The sequence below is a fragment of the Thalassophryne amazonica genome, chromosome 16 (assembly GCF_902500255.1).
Source record: "Thalassophryne amazonica chromosome 16, fThaAma1.1, whole genome shotgun sequence".
Taxonomy (NCBI): Eukaryota; Metazoa; Chordata; class Actinopteri; order Batrachoidiformes; family Batrachoididae; genus Thalassophryne; species Thalassophryne amazonica.
Genome location: NC_047118.1, coordinates 72,609,267 through 72,628,385, shown reverse-complemented (window position 1 = coordinate 72,628,385; position 19,119 = coordinate 72,609,267). Strand labels below are relative to the sequence as shown.

The 19,119-nt window shown below is 41.8% G+C and overlaps 1 protein-coding gene across 1 annotated transcript in view; it reads right to left on the bottom strand.

Moving 5' to 3' along the window:
* Nucleotides 1-16,841: 16,841 nt before the first annotated feature.
* The window catches only part of LOC117528756, a 103,425-nt gene continuing 101,147 nt past the window's right edge, over nucleotides 16,842-19,119 (bottom strand). Inside the window, 3 exon segments of the mRNA XM_034191387.1 lie at nucleotides 16,842-18,595; nucleotides 18,597-18,748; nucleotides 18,751-19,032. Of these exon segments, the coding sequence (XP_034047278.1) occupies nucleotides 18,491-18,595; nucleotides 18,597-18,748; nucleotides 18,751-19,032 (539 nt within the window). The 3' untranslated portion in view covers nucleotides 16,842-18,490.

The window sequence follows — 19,119 nt, the reverse complement described above, 5'->3', positions numbered from 1 at the left end:
AGGGTTTTATTAAAAAGAAGACCTGAAAGTTTAATTTGCCAGAAGGTACATCTGAGATGCAACCCTAGATTTAATGTTTTGGTGAAAAAAAAATCCTTCTCTGCTCTACTTCAACGTGAAGCTGTATAACGTGATACAAAATGCAAAACATTCACTGTGCACAATTTCTCCAATCACAGCCACAGAAGCCTGTAACTTCTTCTGGGTTGTCTGAGTGTCTTGGTGGCTTTCCTCACTCTTCTCCTTCTTGCACAGTCACTTAGTTTTTGAGAACTGTCTACTCCATACAGATTTACCATAGAGTGCCATACTGTTTGTATTTCTTCATAACTGATGTAAATAAAGTCCAAGACATATTCTGTGACTTGGAAATGTTCATGTATCCATCCCCTGACTTGTCTGAAGAAAACTGGCAATTAAACTGATTGCTTACAGGTAATATACCAAAAGGGCTGATTACTTATGTAACCCATCATCTCGGCTTTTATATTTTTAATTAATTTATATCAAGTTGTAGAGATTTACTTTCAGTTTGAGTCAAAGGAAGATAATTTTAGAAATTTACTTTTGTATTTGAAATGCCGTAAACAAATTAAAATGCAAGAAATACAACCCCAATTCCAATGAAGTTGGGACGTTGTGTAAAATGTAAATAAAAACAGAATACAATGATTTGCAAATCCTCTTCAACCTATATTCAATTGAATACACAACAAAGACAAGATATTTAATGTTCAAACTGATAAACTTTATTGTTTTTGTGCAAGTTACAAGTTCAAAAGCCAGCATCTGTGATGGTATGGTGGTGTGTTAGTGCCCATGGCATGGGCAACTTACACATCTGTGATGGCACCATCAATGCTGAAAGGTACATCCAGGTTTAGGAGCAACACATGCTGCCATCCAAGCAACGTCTTTTCAGGGACGTCCCTGCTTATTTCAGCAAGACAATGCCAAGCCACATTCTGCACATGTTACAACAGTGTGGCTTCGTAGTACTAGACTGGCCTGCCTGCACTCCAGACCTGTCGCCCATTGAAAATGTGTGGCGCATTATGAAGCGCAAAGTACGACAATGGAGACCCCAGACTGTTGAACAACTGAAGTCGTACATCAAGCAAATGTTTGTACAAAAACAATAAAGTTTACCAGTTTGAACATTAAATATCTTGTCTTTGTGGTGTATTCAATTGAATATAAGTTGAAGAGGATTTGCAAATCATTGTATTCTGTTTTTATTTACAATTTACACAACGTCCCAACTTCATTGGAAATGGGGATGTACGTATGGGTCATTTCACAGTAATTGACAATGTGTCCTGCCTGATTGAACCCACTAAAGATGAGGGCCAATTTTATCTTCTAGTCAATCAGAATGGCATTCTGAAGAATTAACCCAATAAACACCCCTATCCACGATTAACAATTTTAATAAGATGAAGTTAAAAGAAATTTGAATGAAAAATTCTGTGTCCCTCAGCCTTGGTCAAAAATTCAGTAGAGTTCTGATCCCTGGCAAGGTCACGGTTTGGTTTTCGGTCAAGAAAGTTTGGGAAAGTTTGTTTCTTGGTAGGTTCCATCAAGTTTCGTTGAAATCCGAGTCGGTTTGAATCACACCCTAATGTAAACCTGCCTGAACTTTAAAAAATTGGTTCTTAAATAAGACACACCCAGCCAAATTTGGCAAGCAATTGTAGCCAAACAGGAAAAACCATCAAAGATCAATTTGTTACACTACAGAGAATGATGGGCCACTCATCCCCCATGCAACATATTTATTTTGGCAGGAACTGCAAAACAGAAAATTCTCAGGTTGACAGGAGCACTGGGTGTGTGATCTGTACATTGTTTCATCATGTTCTGACTGGATTTCTTCAGGACATGATACTATAGGATGGCTAGAATATAACTGACATTACTGTATCAATATTTATACAGGTTTATCCACATACACCGTCCTGATTAATTGACAAAAATCACAGTCTGTATCTTTCTCTATGAACACCAGTGGTGGGCACAGTTCCGCTAATCTGCTAACTGCTAATTATCGAAGCTAATGTTTTCATTATCGGATTAGCTTTTCAATTAAGTTTGAAAACCATCAATGGGACCAATTATCTTCCGATAAGCTTTAGTCCGATAATTTTTAGATCACTAACATGTTTTTGCAGGTTAAGTGAATAAACCCGAATCAGTTAAAAACATTTAAGTCTGATATCAAAGATTTCAGTGCTTACCTGTTCTATGTTTTGTAGTAGATAAACAGCTCTATTCTTTTAAAAAGAGAACAGCTGGTTTCAGAAGAAGTCACTCTATCCTTTGCAGTCAGAGAAGAGCTGGTCACAAAATAATTGCTCTTGACACCATATTAATTCACCAGCAATATCACCCAAGTCATCCAGAGGCATACAGTTTTAACTTATGGTGAAGATTTTAACCAAGCTCATTTCTGACATGTTATTTAAATTAACGTCACTTCTGAAGTTTTATAAGGTGAAAACATCAGCTATATGTTTTAGTTTTAAAGTATTGCACTAGTTTTGAAGGTTTTAGTGTGGACCTGCTGTGTCCAGGTGCATTATGGGTAATCTCAGTACAGTCACGACAGGAGAAATGCATTTGAGACCCTCTGATCAGGCTCCACACGGACAACAGCATTAAATTCTTTGTATATTGTGCCCAAAACCCTTGTGAATATATTCTCTGGGTTTATAGATGTTATTATGTTTGTTTTATGTAAAAATGGCAGAGGAAGCTCAGATTGCTTCTCCATTATTTTCAGTTGGAATCACTGTGAGTTGCATTCGATTCCTGTTTCCTATAACATCCTGCTTATTGCCCTACACTGTTTGTCATCTTTGTTCCAGAGTTATATACAGTGAGGAAAATAAGTATTTGAACACCCTGCAATTTTGCAAGTTCTCCCACTTAGAAATCATGGAAGGGTAGTAGAGAAGCTTGAATCTTCGACTGGACTGGGTTGCTTGACATGAGGACGTTTCGCTTCAAATCACAGAAGCTTCCTCAGCTAAAATTCTTGCTCTGGTAGTCTGACTTCTGTCTTGACTCTTGTAGAGAAGAATAAACCAGAAGCCAACCAAAGCTGGAGTTTTTAACCTAACCAGACCCCTCCTACCGAGAGGCCGACTGCTATAGGCTAGTGACTAAACAATAGCTCTAATTAGCACCTATTGTGCACTCTCCTAATGATGGGATGGAAGCCTCCCCTGATGGCTCCCTTGACAACTCTCCTGATGATGTGAATGACTCATTACCATGAACAAAAAACTGAAACTGCTTTGACCTGAGTACCCCATTGTAAACAGGGGACAAAGCGTGTCTCAGACCCCCTCCCCGGTTAAGGCTGGGTTTCAACTGTTTTACAAAGAATGCTTCCTTGACATCTCTCTCAAACCATTTCTTCTCTCTGGCTAAGATTTTAACTTCCTTGTCCTCAAACGTGTGGTTAGTGTCTTTCAGGTGGAGATGAACCGCAGACTGAGGTCCACTGGCGACCTCTCTGCAGTGCTGGTATAGCCTCTTGTTTAAAGGTTGCTTAGTCTCACCTATGTAGTGTTCATTACAGTTTTCCTGACATCTGATATAATACACTACATTGCTCTGTTTGTAACTAGGGATCCTGTCCTTAGGGTGAACTAATTTCTGTCTCAAGGTGTTAACCGGTTTAAAGTAAACTGGGATTTTGTGCTGTCTGAAGATCCTCTGTAGTTTTTCCCCTACTCCTGCTAAATAAGGGAGAGACACTCCTCTTCTTCTTGTCTCCGGCTCCTGTCTATCTGGTCTCTTTGTTTTCTGGGACTTCTGCACTTTGTCCAGGGACCATCGTGGATACCCACATACTGTGAGGGCTTTCCATACAAGTTGTTGTTCTTTAGCTCTTCCCTCTGCAGTTGTGGGCACCTGTAGGGCTCTGTGTTGAAGAGTCCTGATCACCCCGAGCTTGTGTTCAAGGGGGTGGTTTGAGCCAAAGAGCAGATATTGGTCAGTGTGAGTGGGTTTTCTGTAAACCTCTATCTGGAGCTGCCTGTTCTCTCCAATCGTAACATCACAGTCCAAGAAGGCTAAATGGTTGTTTCTGGCATCCTCACGTGTGAAATTGATATTGGAATCCACCGAATTGATGTGTTCTGTAAAGTCCTCAACCTCCTGTTGCTTGATTTTAACCCATGTGTCATCGACATATCTGAACCAGTGACTGGGAGAGATGCCCGTGAATGACGTCAAGGCTGTCTTCTCCACTCGCTCTATGTACAGACTGGCCACAATGGGGGATACCGGAGACCCCATCGCACAACCAAAAGGCTGGAGAAGACAGCCTTGACGTCGCAGTTACAAACAGAGCAATGTAGTGTATTATATCAGATGTCAGGAAAACTGTAATGAACACTACATAGGTGAGACTAAGCAACCTTTAAACAAGAGGCTATACCAGCACCGCAGAGAGGTCGCCAGTGGACCTCAGTCTGCGGTTCATCTCCACCTGAAAGACACTAACCACACGTTTGAGGACAAGGAAGTTAAAATCTTAGCCAGAGAGAAGAAATGGTTTGAGAGAGGTGTCAAGGAAGCATTCTTTGTAAAACAGTTGAAACCCAGCCTTAACCGGGGAGGGGTCTGAGACACGCTTTGTCCCCTGTTTACAATGGGGTACTCAGGTCAAAGCAGTTTCAGTCTTTTGTTCATGGTAATGAGTCATTCACATCATCAGGAGAGTCGTCAAGGGAGCCATCAGGGGAGGCTTCCATCCCATCATTAGGAGAGTGCACAATAGGTGCTAATTAGAGCTTTTGTTTAGTCACTAGCCTATAGCAGTCGGCCTCTCTGTAGGAGGGGTCTGGTTAGGTTAAAAAAACTCCAGCTTTTGTTGGCTTCTGGTTTATTCTTCTCTACATGAGTCAAGACAGAAGTCAGACTACCAGAGCAAGAATTTTAGCTGAGGAAGCTTCTGTGATTTGAAGCGAAACGTCCTCACGTCAAGCAACCCAGTCCAGTCGAAGATTCAAGCTTCTCTACTATGGAAACCACCTGGACAACTGAGAGCCTACACAGAAACATCATGGAGGGGTCTGAAATTTTCATCTTAGGTGCATGTCCACTGTGAGAGACATAATCTAAAAAAACATCTGGAAATCATAATGTATGATTTTTATATATATATATATATATATATATATATATATATATATATATATATATATATATAATTTATTTGTATGTTACTGCTGCAAATAAGCATTTCAACACCTGCCAATCAACAAAAATTCTGGCCCTCAAAGACCTGTTAGTCTGCCTCTAAAAAGTCCACCCCCACTCCACTTATTATTCCAAATTAGATGCACCTATTTGAGGTCGTTAGCTGCAGAAAGACACTTGTCCACCCCACACAATCACTAAGACTCCAACTACTAACATGGCTTAGACCAAAGAGCTGTCCAAAGACACCAGAGACAAAATGGTAGACCTCCACAAGGCTGGAAAGGGCTACGGGGCAATTGGCAAGCAGCTTGGTGAAAAAAGATCAACTGTTGGAGCAATTATTAGAAAATGGAAGAAGCTAAACATGACTGTCAGTCTCCCTCGGACTGGGGCTCCATGCAAGATCCCACCTCATGGCGTATCAATGATCCTAAGAAAAGTGAGGAATCAGCCCAGAACTGCACAGGGGGAGCTGGTCAATGACCTGAAGAGAGCTGGCACCACTGTTTCCAAGGTTACTGTGGGTAATACACTAAGACGTCATGGGTTAAAATCATGCATGGCACGGAAGGTTCCCCTGCTTAAATCAGCACACATCCAGGCCCGTCTTAAGTTTGCCCATGACCATTTGGATGATCCAGAGGAGTCATGGGAGAAAGTTATGTGGTCACATGAGACCAAAATAGAACTTTTTGGTCTTAATTCCACTCGCTGTGTTTGGAGGAAGAAGAATGCTGAGTACCATCCCAAAAACACCGTCCCTACTGTGAAGCATGGGGGTGGAAGGATCATGCTTTGGGGGTGTTTTTCTGCACATGGGACAAGACAGAATCAGAATCAGAATGCCTTTTATTGTCATTATACATTGGTACAACAAGATTAGGGCCATCCAGTTGCAGTGCAATAAAATAGAATAAAAATAAAAATAGTGCAAAAAAGAGATAAAAAAAATAGTGCAAGAGTATGTATCAAAAACAAGATATAAAGAAAAATTCAACAATGTAAGGAAAAATATATATACAACTGACACTAGTGCAAGGTGCGGCTAGGATATAAATATATTGCACAGAAATGTATATTGTCCATGGGTGATTGGCTTATTGCACATGGTTAGGATTGCACGAGGAGGATCAGTGCATGCTAGAGTTCAGTGTGGTTATGGTTTTGGGGAAGAAACTGATTTCAGTCTGTTTTTGTCCTTGTGAGCCTGTAGCGCCTCCCTGAGGGCATCAGGTCAAACAGGGCAGAGCCAGGGTGAAAGCAATCTTTGGAGATCGCGTTGGCTCTGCTGAGGCAGCGGGAGGTGTAAATGTCCAACAGGGAGGGGAGAGGGCAGCTGATGATCTTCTGTGCTGCCTTAACAACCCTCTGCATTCTCTCCCTGTCAGCAGCAGTGGAGCTGCCAAACCATACTGTCATGCAGTATGTCAGCAGGCTCTCAATGAATGAGTGGTAGAAGGCCAGCAGCAGGTCGGTGTTGAGGCTGTCCTTCCTGAGGACTCTCAGGAAATGTAGCCGCTGCTGAGCCTTCTTGAGGATAGAGGAGATGTTGTTGGACCAGGAGATGCAGTCTGTAATGAGAACGCCGAGATACCTGAAGGTGTGGACCCTTTCCACACGCTTGCCATTGATGAGAAGGGGGGCAGGGTTGGTGCAGTGTTTCCTGAAGTCAATGATGATCTCTCTGGTCTTCCTAGTGTTCAGAGCGAGGTTGTTCTCTGAGCACCAGGCTGCCAGCTGCCGGATCTCCTCTCTGTAGGCAGCCTCATCACCTCCGGAGATGAGACCGACCACTGTGGTATCGTCTGTAAACTTGACGATAGGGTTGTTCTTGTGGGCCGGTCTGCAGTCGTAGGTGTAGAGGCAATATAGGAGGGGGCTCAGCACGCAGCCCTGTGGAGAGCTGATGCTCAGCGTGCGGGTGGAGGAGAGGTGGGGGCCGAGTCTCACAGTCTGGGGATGGTTGGAAAGAAAGTCTTTAATCCAGGCACATGTGAGAGGGTGGAAGCCGAGAGTGTCCAGTTTTGTGGTGAGTCTGTCCGGGATTATTGTGTTGAAGGCAGAACTATAATCCACAAAGAGCATTCAGGCGTAGCTCTGCGGCTGCTCCAGGTGGTTTAGAGCAAAGTGGAGAGCTACGGCGATGGCGTCCTCTGTGGATCTGTTTGCCCTGTATGCAAACTGGTGAGGGTCGAGTGCTGGGGGGAGGTGGTCCTTGATGTGCTGAAGAACCAGTCTCTCAAAGCACTTCATGATTACCGGAGTGAGGGCCACCGAGCGGTAATCATTCAGGCTGGTGGTGGGAGACTTCTTCGGCACCGGGATTATGGTGGAGGTTTTCAGGCAGGACGGGATGACTGCTTGGTCCAGGGAGAGGTTGAAGATCCTGGTGAAGGTGGGGACGAGCTCTTAGGACCTTGCCAGGTACTTCGTCTGGGCCAGCAGCTTTCCTGGGGTTCACTGCGAGGAGCACTCGCCTGACATCATGCTCTTTTACAGTGAGTGGAGTGGTGCGGGGATCAGGTGGGGGGCGGGGGGAGGGCAAGAGCAAGTGAGTGCAGCTGGAAGATCCAAACTGAGCAAAGAAGCCATTTAGCTCCTCTGCCAGTGGTGCACTCAGGTCCGCTGTTGGAGCATCACAACCCCGGAAGTTTGTGATGTCATGTATTCCCTGCCACACCCTCCGTGCGCTGTTGCTAGACAGATGGGACTCTATCTGCATCCTGTGGTCTGCCTTTGCTCTTTTTACTCCTCTCTTCAGGTCAGCTCTGGAAGCACTATACAGAGCTCTGTCACCTGACTCTGTCACCTGACGACTGCACTGTATTAAGGAGAGGATGACCGGGCCATGCATTGCGAGATTTTGGGGAACAACATCCTTCCCTCAGTTAGAGCATTGAAGATGGGTCGTGGACGGGTCTTCCAACATGACAATGACCCAAAGCCAGTGATGCCAGTAACACATTACTCTAATCTGACCACTTTTTTTAGTAACGAGTAATCTAACGCATTAATCTTTCCAAATCAGTAATCAGATTAAAGTTACTTCTCCAAGTCATTGTGCGTTACTATTATTTTTGAATTGTGAGTTGATAGCAGCATTAAACTTGGTACATGGGCAGGGGGTCGGGGCTCGACTGAACTGCCCACTTTAAGCGAGCTGTGAGCTTTTCATCCGCGTTTTTCTGCAGCACCTACGACTCGTCCTCACCTCTTAAAGCACACCTGCACTGAGCTTTACAAAGACATTTTTTTATGCTTTTTTTCTTCCTTTATTTAGAATTCTGGGCTGAGCCGCTCCATATCTGCTCGCTAAAAACAGCTGATCCTCCGCGACGAGTCAACAACTAACACTACGAGGTCCTGTCAATAAAGTATAGGTCCTTTTATTTTTTTCAAAAACTATATGGATTTCATTCATATGTTTTTACGTCAGACATGCTTGAACCCTCGTGCGCATGCGTGAGTTTTTCCACGCCTGTCGGTGACGTCATTCGCCTGTGAGCACTCCTTGTGGGAGGAGTCGTCCAGCCCCTCATCAGAATTCCTTTGTCTGAGAAGTTGCTGAGAGACTGGCGCGTTGTTTGATCAAAATTTTTTCTAAACCTGTGAGACACATCGAAGTGGACACGGTTCGAAAAATTAAGCGGGCTTTCTGTGAAAATTTTAACAGCTGATGAGAGATTTTGAGGTGATACTGTCGCTTTAAGGACTTCCCACGGTGCGAGACGTCACGCAGCGCTCTCAGGCGCCGTCATCAACCTGTTTCAAGCTGAAAACCTCCACATTTCAGGCTCTATTGATCCAGGACGTCGTGAGAGAACAGAGAAGTTTCAGAAGAAGTCGTTTCAGCATTTTATCCGGATATTCCACAGTTAAAGGAGATTTTTTTATTGAAAGACGTGTGGACGGGTCCGCGCATCGGGATGCAGCCGGCGCGGTGCGGCGGCACAGGAAAAACACCTCCGTGTTGATAACCATTTGTAAAATCCAGGCGGCTTTTGATGGCTTTCAGTGGAGTGAGTATATGAGAAATTGTTTAACAGCTGGACATGTTCCAACTTGTCCTTAAGGCTTCCAACAAAGGTGTTTTTCCTGTGGCAGAGCGTCGCGGCGGCTGCGAGCCGACGCTGCAATCCGCCCGTACGTCTTTCATTAAACAAATCTCCTTTAACAGTGGAATATCCGGATAAAATGCTGAAACCGACTTCTTCTGAAACTTCTCTGTTCTCTCACGACGTCCTGGATCAATAGAGCCTGAAATGTGGAGGTTTTCAGCTTGAGCAGGCTGACGACGGCGCCTGAGAGCGCTGCGCGACGTCTCTCACCGTGGGAAGTCCTTAAAGCGACAGTATCACCTCAAAATCTCTCATCAGCCGTTAAAATTTTCACCGAAAACCAGCTTAATTTTCGAAACCGTGTCCACTTCGATGTGTCTCACAGGGTTAAAAAAATTTTGATCAAACAAAGCGCCAGTCTCTCAGCAACTTCTCAGACAAAGGAATTCCGACGAGGGGCCGGACGACTCCTCCCACAAGGTGTGCTCACAGGCGAATGATGTCACCGACAGGCGTGGAAAAACTCACGCATGCGCACGAGGGTTCAAGCATGTCTGACGTAAAAACATATGAATGAAATCCTATAGTTTTTGAAAAAAAATAAAAGGACCTATACTTTATTGACAGACCTCGTATTTTCCACTTAAATGCACCTAAACTCTCTTTCTGAGGACCACATGATGTGAAAACGCAATAAAACTTTCTTACCTGTAAATCTGGTCATGTTTTCTGCATAAATAAATGTTATCCATTCTTTGTGCTCAAACGCCAAAGCAGGGGCGAATCCAGATGGAATGGGGGTGTGGGGCAAGGATGTGCCCCCCCCCCCCCACAACACCCCTAGATTAAAGGTCCAGTTTTGAAGCCCTTTTTTTTTTTTTTTTTTTTTTTTTACAACAACTACTAATACTACTTATAATAATAATAATTTTGAAAAGGAAAATGTTTAGAGAGAATTTAAATGTTAGAAAAATGTTAGAGTTTAATAGTTACATTTATAAACAATGTAGGTTAGAAATTGCAAGATTTACTGTTACAGTGCTGTCAACAGTTAAATAAATATGAGGTCAAGAAAGAGGTCTTTATTTTACTTTTTATAAAACAAGTATTTATTTTCATTGAAGTCAAGAAAGGGTGACTATAAAGAGACTTTTAGCAAAAACAAGTATCATTGTCATGTTGAGTTGGCAGAGGGTTGTTGTCGACAGCTGGGGAAAGTAACTAAAAAAGTAACTAGTAATCTAACTTAGTTACTTTTACAATTGAGTTAAGTTATTTTTTCAAGGAGTAATCAGTAATTGGATTACTTTTTCAAACTAACTGTGGCAACACTGCCCGAAGCACACAGCCAGGATAACCAAGGAGTGCCTCTGTAAGAAGCATATCAAGGTTCTGGAGTGGCCTAGCCAGTCTCCAGACCTAAACCCAATAGAAAATCTTTGGAGGGAGCTCAAACTCTGTGTTTCTCAGTGACAGCCCAGTATCCTGGCTGATCTAGAGAAGATCTGTGTGGAGGAATGGCCAAAATCCCTGCTGCAGTGTGAGCAAACCTGGTGAGAAACTACAGGAAACGTTTGACCTCTGTAATTGCAAACAAAGGCTACTGTACCAAATATTAACATTGATTTTCACAGGTGTTGAAATACTTATTTGCAGCAGTAACATACAAATAAATTATTAAAAAATCATACATTGTGATTTACGGATTTTTTATTTTTTTTTTTGGTGGGGGGGGGGGGGGATTATGTCTCTCACAGTGGACATGCATCTAAAATTAAAATTTCAGACCCCTCCATGATTTCTAAGTGGGAGAACTTGCAAAATCGTAGGGTGTTCAAATACCTATTTTCCTCACTGTATATAATATGTCTGAAATTCGGTTTGCATTTATTAAATTCCACACAGATTAAATGTAGCACACAGATTATTTGGAATAATGTGTTTTGGCACGTTTTCATGGTCTCTACTGCCATCTACTGGCCAGTAGTGTTCATGGCAGTTTTCGCCCTAAGTATTGACATATCCCATAATCCTTTGCGTGCCTGAGAGTTGTTGCAGCCTCTTGCAGCAGCTAAAGAAATAAAAATGTACATTTTGGTTGTATAATGTTCATTTACAGTTCTCGTCATGGATTCTGTTGTTTAAACCACAGCAACTCTCTGGCATGCAAAAAAAAACAAACTGGTATGCAAAGGATTATGGGTAAGGGTCTGGGCGCCAGTACATGGCAGTGTTCTATGCATTTTGACCTCGGTTATATCAGACAGTGATCACTTTGCAAATGTTTTTTTTTTTTCACATATGAATAAAATGGCATATTTTACAAAAGACCAACACACCAACACACACGTCATGTCAAATTAACATGTTGGTTTTTACATAGAATGAATGAGTCAACCAGTCAGTGTTAGCAGAGGCTCATTTACCCATAATCCGTTGGCATCTATCTGTGTTTGTTGCAAAACTTCAGAATTAGTGCATTATTTAAAATTAAAAGATATGTGTTATATTTTAACTTTGTACAAATGACAGAATTGACATTCATGGAGTTATTCTATCTGGATTAATTTTTTAAAATCAAAACCATAACTCAAAACTGCTTTATTTTCCAAGACCTTTGCCTCATGGTGCGTGCGTGCCGCTCTCGTTGGAGCGACAACACACAGAATGTGTCTCTTCCCAGATAGATCTCTTTCAGTGCAGCTTCTTGTTCTGACTTTAACACAGTTAGCACCTAAGTCTTTCATCGCCAACTGTAAATGGTCATCAAAACATTCCAAATGTATCTTTCTGAACTCTTCCGCATCAAACTCCATCATGTCAATGTGCTTGAGCAATAACAGGTGAAATTGCTCATAAACTTTAAGTTTCTTAAATATTCATTACGGCCACTCTTAAAACTTCAGTAATCTTTACAATTTTATTACTGGCAAATTTTAGAATTAATGTAGATGATATATACTCCTTATCAGTTATCTGGGAAGTAGTTTTTGCACAGGAATTCATCAAGCACATCGGCCGCGGGCGCGTAGTAACACAGAAAACTCAGAAACTGGAGAGTTGTTGTGGTCATAACGAGAGCGTCCACTTTTAGCTTGTCATAAGCTAAGCTAGTGGCACCCGTGAGAGTGTGTGCTACTGATGCATAAGGTACCAAGTGCCCCCTGCTGGGCGAAACCTACATTATACTATATTATTGGGAAATAGACGTTAACAGTAGTTCTATCAATGGAAAATGACCTTTAGTACTAAAATGAAATGGGGAGCAATTATTTTCCTGCATTCATGTTTATTATTGTGCCACACATTCAACAACCTTGGATTGGTGGGGGGATTTCAAATGACTGATAATCATTCAAGGCATGAAGGGACATGGCTGTGTGGTTAAATGCAGAAGCATTCAAGGAATCCAGAGAAAAAAAAAAGATGTTTGATTTTCGGCATCTGAGTTCAGGAGTTAATGCCAAATGTCATCTGTTGTGGTTATAGTTGCCCTGCGTGATCCTGTCCTCCAGCTGATTCCTTTGGATGCACGCACTCAGTTTTTGGATGTGTACGGGAGCACTGTGTTGCACAGACTTGCATGCAGTAATGCTGTGCTGTGCAGACCTGCTTAAAACTGCGTATTTTATGTGTCCAGCACTTTACGGCGAAGAAAATTAAACATGTTTTAATTTCTTCTGTCCTACGCGTGTAACCCTCAACATACTGCTGTGTACGGAGCAAAAGCTCGACATAGAGCTGCTAAAAGTGGGCATAGAGCTGCTCAACTCTGCGTACACGATACGCCACAATACACAGCTCTACAAATACGCCAGTGTGAAAGGGGCTTTAGTGATTTTCCAGTCAGGCTGGGATTTCAACCGACGATCCTCTGGTTTCAAGCCCAACGCTTTAACCACTAGACCATCACCTCTGCTAAAAAAGAAAGTCCATTATCTCCTGAAAATAATGAATTCTGACTTTTTCCGGTCTAAGAAATACTATACATCTGCATGTTGAGGCAGCCTGCAAATCAGTGCCATGGAGATGTTCCAAGTGTGCATTCACAGCGGCAGTAAAATAGTGTCCTGTGACACAGACAGCAGAGTCAACACACATTACGATCCAAAATCCGAAGGACGCTCAAAAAATCAAGAGTTTCAGGGTGAAGTGTACATTTATCCTCTCTGTACATTCTACATAAGGGTGATTCTTTAACTACGGGCACTATTGGCCTTGTAAATGTAATTTCCACCACACCATTGCCTTACAATATAAAGCGCCTGGGGCAACTGTTTGTTGTGATTTGGCGCTATATACATGTGCTCTGATGTCACTGTTATCTCCATAGAAACTACCAAACAATCTTTCATACAAACTGTTTAAAGGGACATTACAGTGTTGTGGTGGAAATTACGGCAATAGTGTGGGACAACTACATTTTGTTTAAAAAAAATCACAACAGTTGTATGACATTGAATACCCCAATTATGTTTTGATTATTTTACTGATATTTTATTCAGAGATATTTTAAAACATTAGAAAAACGTTTTTTTAACCATTCATTTTATCATTGAAGATCAAAAGTCTGGGTGTGGGACAAGTACAAACGGCAATATTTGCAAATAATGATGCTGAAAAAAGGTGAAAAAGTCATCATAGACTACTAGAACAAATTTCTTAACACACGTTCATTGTAAAGATAACTATAAAAGTGTGTAATTTCCCCTTTTTTCTGTTTTTCATACAATATGATCAAAGGACATAATAAGTGCCCGTAGTCTAAGAATCACCCGTAAATTTGAGCCAACACTTTAGAATGAAAGCTCAGAAGATTTGTTATTGGACATAGCAAAGTTTGTTTCACTCTGTCTGTCGGCATCAGGATGTTTCTCCTTTCCCTAACATGTATATGCTGAGAAATGGCAAGAAATGCTGAGTGAGACATTTTCTGGAAATGCACCTGCTAACTTGCAGATCGAGAGGGATAAATAGTAATAAAATACATCAGCAACCACTAATTATTACTACATGTTCACAGATAGACTTACAATCATGAATACTTTGACGTTGTGTTGCTAACTGGGATGTTAAAAAACATCTGACATGTCCTTTAAGTGACGGTGTGTATCTCAAAATAGCTGTTAATCAAAATGTGATTCAGCCATTCAACTGATCCTCCAACCATCATGCGGAAGCTCAGTGTCCAGGCCAGCTGAGGTCAGCCCACAGGTCCATTCACCCCCAGAGATGCTGAGCATACTGGGGCGGGACAAAATCATGGCATTTATCCAAAGACCGTCAAGTTTTGAGGCAATGAAGAACATTGTTCCATGCAGTCTCACTGAAGCGAATGGACGCTCAGCTTCTACGGGCAAATGTACAACCCCTGGCAAAAATTATGGAATCACCGGCCTCGGATGATGTTCATTCAGTTGTTTAATTTTGTAGAAAAAAGCAGATCACAGACATGACACAAAACTAAAGTCATTTCAAATGGCAACTTTCTGGCTTTAAGAAACACTATAAGAAATCAAGAAAAAAAGATTGTGGCAGTCAGTAACGGTTACTTTTTTAGACCAAGCAGAGGAAAAAAAATATGGAATCACTCAATTCTGAGGAAAAAATTATGGAATCACCCTGTAAATTTTCATCCCAAAACTAACACCTGCATCATATCAGATCTGCTCGTTAGTCTGCATCTAAAAAGGAGTGATCACACCTTGGAGAGCTGTTGCACCAAGTGGACTGACATGAATCATGGCTCCAACACGAGAGATGTCAATTGAAACAAAGGAGAGGATTATCAAACTCTTAAAAGAGGGTAAATCATCACGCAATGTTGCAAAAGATGTTGGTTGTTCACAGTCAGCTGTGTCTAAACTCTGGACCAAATACAAACAACATGGGAAGGTTGTTAAAGGCAAACATACTGGTAGACCAAGGAAGACATCAAAGCGTCAAGACAGAAAACTTAAAGCAATATGTCTCAAAAATCGAAAAATGTACAACAAAACAAATGAGGAACGAATGGGAGGAAACTGGAGGTCAACGTCTGTGACCGAACTGTAAGAAACCGCCTAAAGGAAATGGGATTTACATACAGAAAAGCTAAACAAAAGCCATCATTAACACCTAAACAGAAAAAAAACAAGGTTACAATGGGCTAAGGAAAAGCAATCGTGGACTGTGGATGACTGGATGAAAGTCATATTCAGTGATGAATCTTGAATCTGCATTGGGCAAGGTGATGATGCTGGAACTTTTGTTTGGTGCTTTTCCAATGAGATTTATAAAGATGACTGCCTGAAGAGAACATGTAAATTTCCACAGTCATGATGATATGGGGCTGCATGTCAGGTAAAGGCACTGGGGAGATGGCTGTCATTACATCATCAATAAATGCACAAGTTTACGTTGATATTTTGGACAATTGAAAGGATGTTTGGGGATGATTAAAAATTTTTTCAAGATGATAATGCATCTTGCCATAGAGCAAAAACTGTGAAAACATTCCTTGCAAAAAGACACATAGGGTCAATGTCATGGCATAGGGTCAATGTCAACGAGCAGATCTGATTTGATGCAGGTGTTAGTTTGGGGGATGAAAATTTACAGGGTGATTCCATAATTTATTCCTCAGAATTGAGTGATTCCATATTTTTTTTCCTCTGCTTGGTCTAAAAAAGTAACCGTTACTGACTGTCACAATCGTTTTTTCTTGATTTCTTATAGTGTTTCTTAAAGCCAGAAAGTTGCCATTTGAAATGACTTTAGTTTGTGTCATGTCTGTGATCTGCTTTTTTTCTACAAAATTAAACAACTGAATGAATCATCCGAGGCCAGTGATTCCATAATTTTTGCCAGGGGTTGTACTAACCATAGACTGTATAAGAAAACAATTTGTTTGAAATCCATGGCATTGATGCTATGGAAATGTATGAGAAGTTAACAAAATTGAGTTAGTGGATTTGTGATAAGTAGCTGATTCTGAACATACTCATCTTTGAGATGAACGTATTCTAACGCATTTGTAGTCAATGAAATGTTAACAGAACTGTACATATTTGACCATTTCATTTTTGACATTTTAGGGGAAGCTGAGCTTCCCTTGCAGTCTTGGAGAAATTGCCTCTGATATGATGCAATGGAACAATAGCGAGCGTCCAACAGATGCAGTTGGCATTTTCACACCCAGCTCATGTTTTTCTTCTATATTAAAATGTACATGCATGAATCCTGTGCTTGTGTGTGTTTGTCTAAAGAAAATGAGAAGCTATCAAGCACAGTTGCTATTTTGTTCATTTCATCTTTCACAAGAAAGCATTTGCACTTTAGACCACCAAAAAGCAGATCTAAAGTCTAAAACGGGGACTTTATCATAGTTAAGAGTGCCCACACTCAGATGTACCTTACATAAGCAGGTTTCTAAAGTACATACACTCTGAGCAGAGTACAACAGCAAATGGGGACATTAAACTGGTTTGAACACAAAAACAATAATTGCACCACATTTGAACACTGCTTTTATTTCTCTTCACATCTGATTCTATGGCGAGACAAATGGGAAGAATCAGTTTTAACAAGGAGACCGATGTAAAAACATATTTAAAAAAGACATCTTCTGATAATACATCATTAGGTGCATAATAACCCCTGCTTTGATACAAAAGCATTAGAAACACTAATCGCACACTCCAACCTTATAACAGACAAAGAAACATCACTCCAGCCACATAACAATCCAGAGACAAAAAGCATGATAGACAGATAAGCAGCATGACAGACAGATAAGCAGCGCTAAATCTCCTTAAAACATACTGCTGGTCCATCTGAACATCCAGCTGAAACAGCAGTACCTTATGAACATGCCTCATGCGTAATGTCTGCAGATTCTTCACACAGCAGAGAAACAGGTGTTAAAGGTCATAATATTCACATAGGTGTTTATCTAACATGCATCATTATGTCTCCATTTAGCTGACCATGTGGTTAATCTGTTTTCTCACCATAAAACCTTGCCTAGTATCTTTTCCATACCACCAGCACTAAGGTTTGTAGATTGCAATGCATGCTTGAACACACCCCAAGTGGATTTACACCATGCAATTTAGAGTGTGCTCTGTTAGTCCCTGAGCCAAAACAGGTTTTCGGTACATAACAACACATACAATCCAACCACAGTGGACCAAAAATATATGGCCATCCCAGGGTGATACCTGTAGCCAGTGTCAGATCCCGTTATTTTTTAGATACACGGCACACGCTTGATGCCACCCAACACCAGCTTGCCCAGCCGCCACAGTGACAACATTCTCCGTCAGCCTAGGCAGAGAGTTTATAAATGGTGACAAAGGTCAGTTTGAGTTTGTTCAGGGGTCAAAAGTTAAAATTGCTCCAATTTTGGTAACTGTTGTCAATTATTGGTTGAGCTAATATGGGTTTTAAAAGGAATAGTTTGTACTATCTGTCATGCTGAGTATCCCAGCGGTCATAGGGCGTGAGGCGGAGTACACCCGCGACAGCACGCCAGTCTGTTGCAGGGCCTCATATGGACAAACACATTCACACCCGCACACACACCTATGGACAATTTAAAGTTTCCAATCCACCTAACCTGCATGTCTTTGGATGTAGGAGGAAGCCGAAGCACCCAGATGGAACCCACGTAAACACTGGGTGAACATGCAACTCCACACAGAAAAGCACAGGTGGTAATCAATCCCATGACCTTCTTGCTGTGAGGCAACCCATGCTAACAACTAAGTCACCGTTGCTGCCACCAAGCATTCAACAGAATCAGCATTTATTCCATTATTAACCCTAATTAACTCAGCAATAATTGCATAGTTTTACTGAAATTAGAGCAACTTTAACCCGTGCAAACTGAAATGGACTTTTGTCACCATGTTTTGCTGTTTTTACTCCATAAGTGCATAACATTCAGTTAAAGCCCAACTATACCTCGTGTAATCTTTATGATCAGCGGAAACTGTGTAGTATCCATTTGAATGTGACTGGAGTATTTTTAAATGTTGATCCCTGTTTACTGACCCTGGGGTTTCCACAACAATGGTCACCATGAATCTTAGAGCTAAAATCCTGTAAGCTGAAGATAAATTCCACCAGGGGGTGCTTATACGTACGTACCTGTACCCCAGCTTGAGATGATGAAGTGATTCACTGAAAATTTCCATGTCATGAACACAATCAGAATTTTTTTTCCCTTGACACTAACATGTGCAGAGGAAAGCAGTGGAATCATTTCCGAGAAGCCTCAGTCCAGGGTAGAGAGGTTCAGTGAATGAGGTCTGAAAGGTGTGGAGATGGATCAGCGAGGTCCTCGTGGACTCTGTAGAAGCTCAGGACACCAGCAGCCCAGTCCAGATACACTGCTACTCTGTGGGCATTCTGGGAACTTTGGAAAGGTGGTTCAGTGGAACTATGCCCTTTCTGTTGTGCCATGCTGATGACCTGCGACAGTAAAAGCACCAGGACTTTTCGTTCCAGCCCAGGAGAGAATCATCCTCCTGTCCTTCTCTGCTGATTCCTCTGTACGTCACACCCACAAACACGAGTCCTTTCCACTCCACCTCCCAGTAACAGCGCCCGGTCAGAGCCTCCGTGCACAGAACCTGGCTGCTGTGCTCAAACCTCTCCGGGTGATCGGGTGTATGGCTGGTCCCTGTCTCACCATCGTCCGCGTTTGTTGCCTTGGGACAGGAGCAGCTTCTTGTCTGCTGTGTTTGTGTTCCCAGTACAAGTTCACAGAAGTCTGCCAACAAGGTTAAAAGGACTTTTAAAAATGAGTCATAAGCTGTGCAACTTTACAGCATCTAAATACTTTATATGCCAACCATTC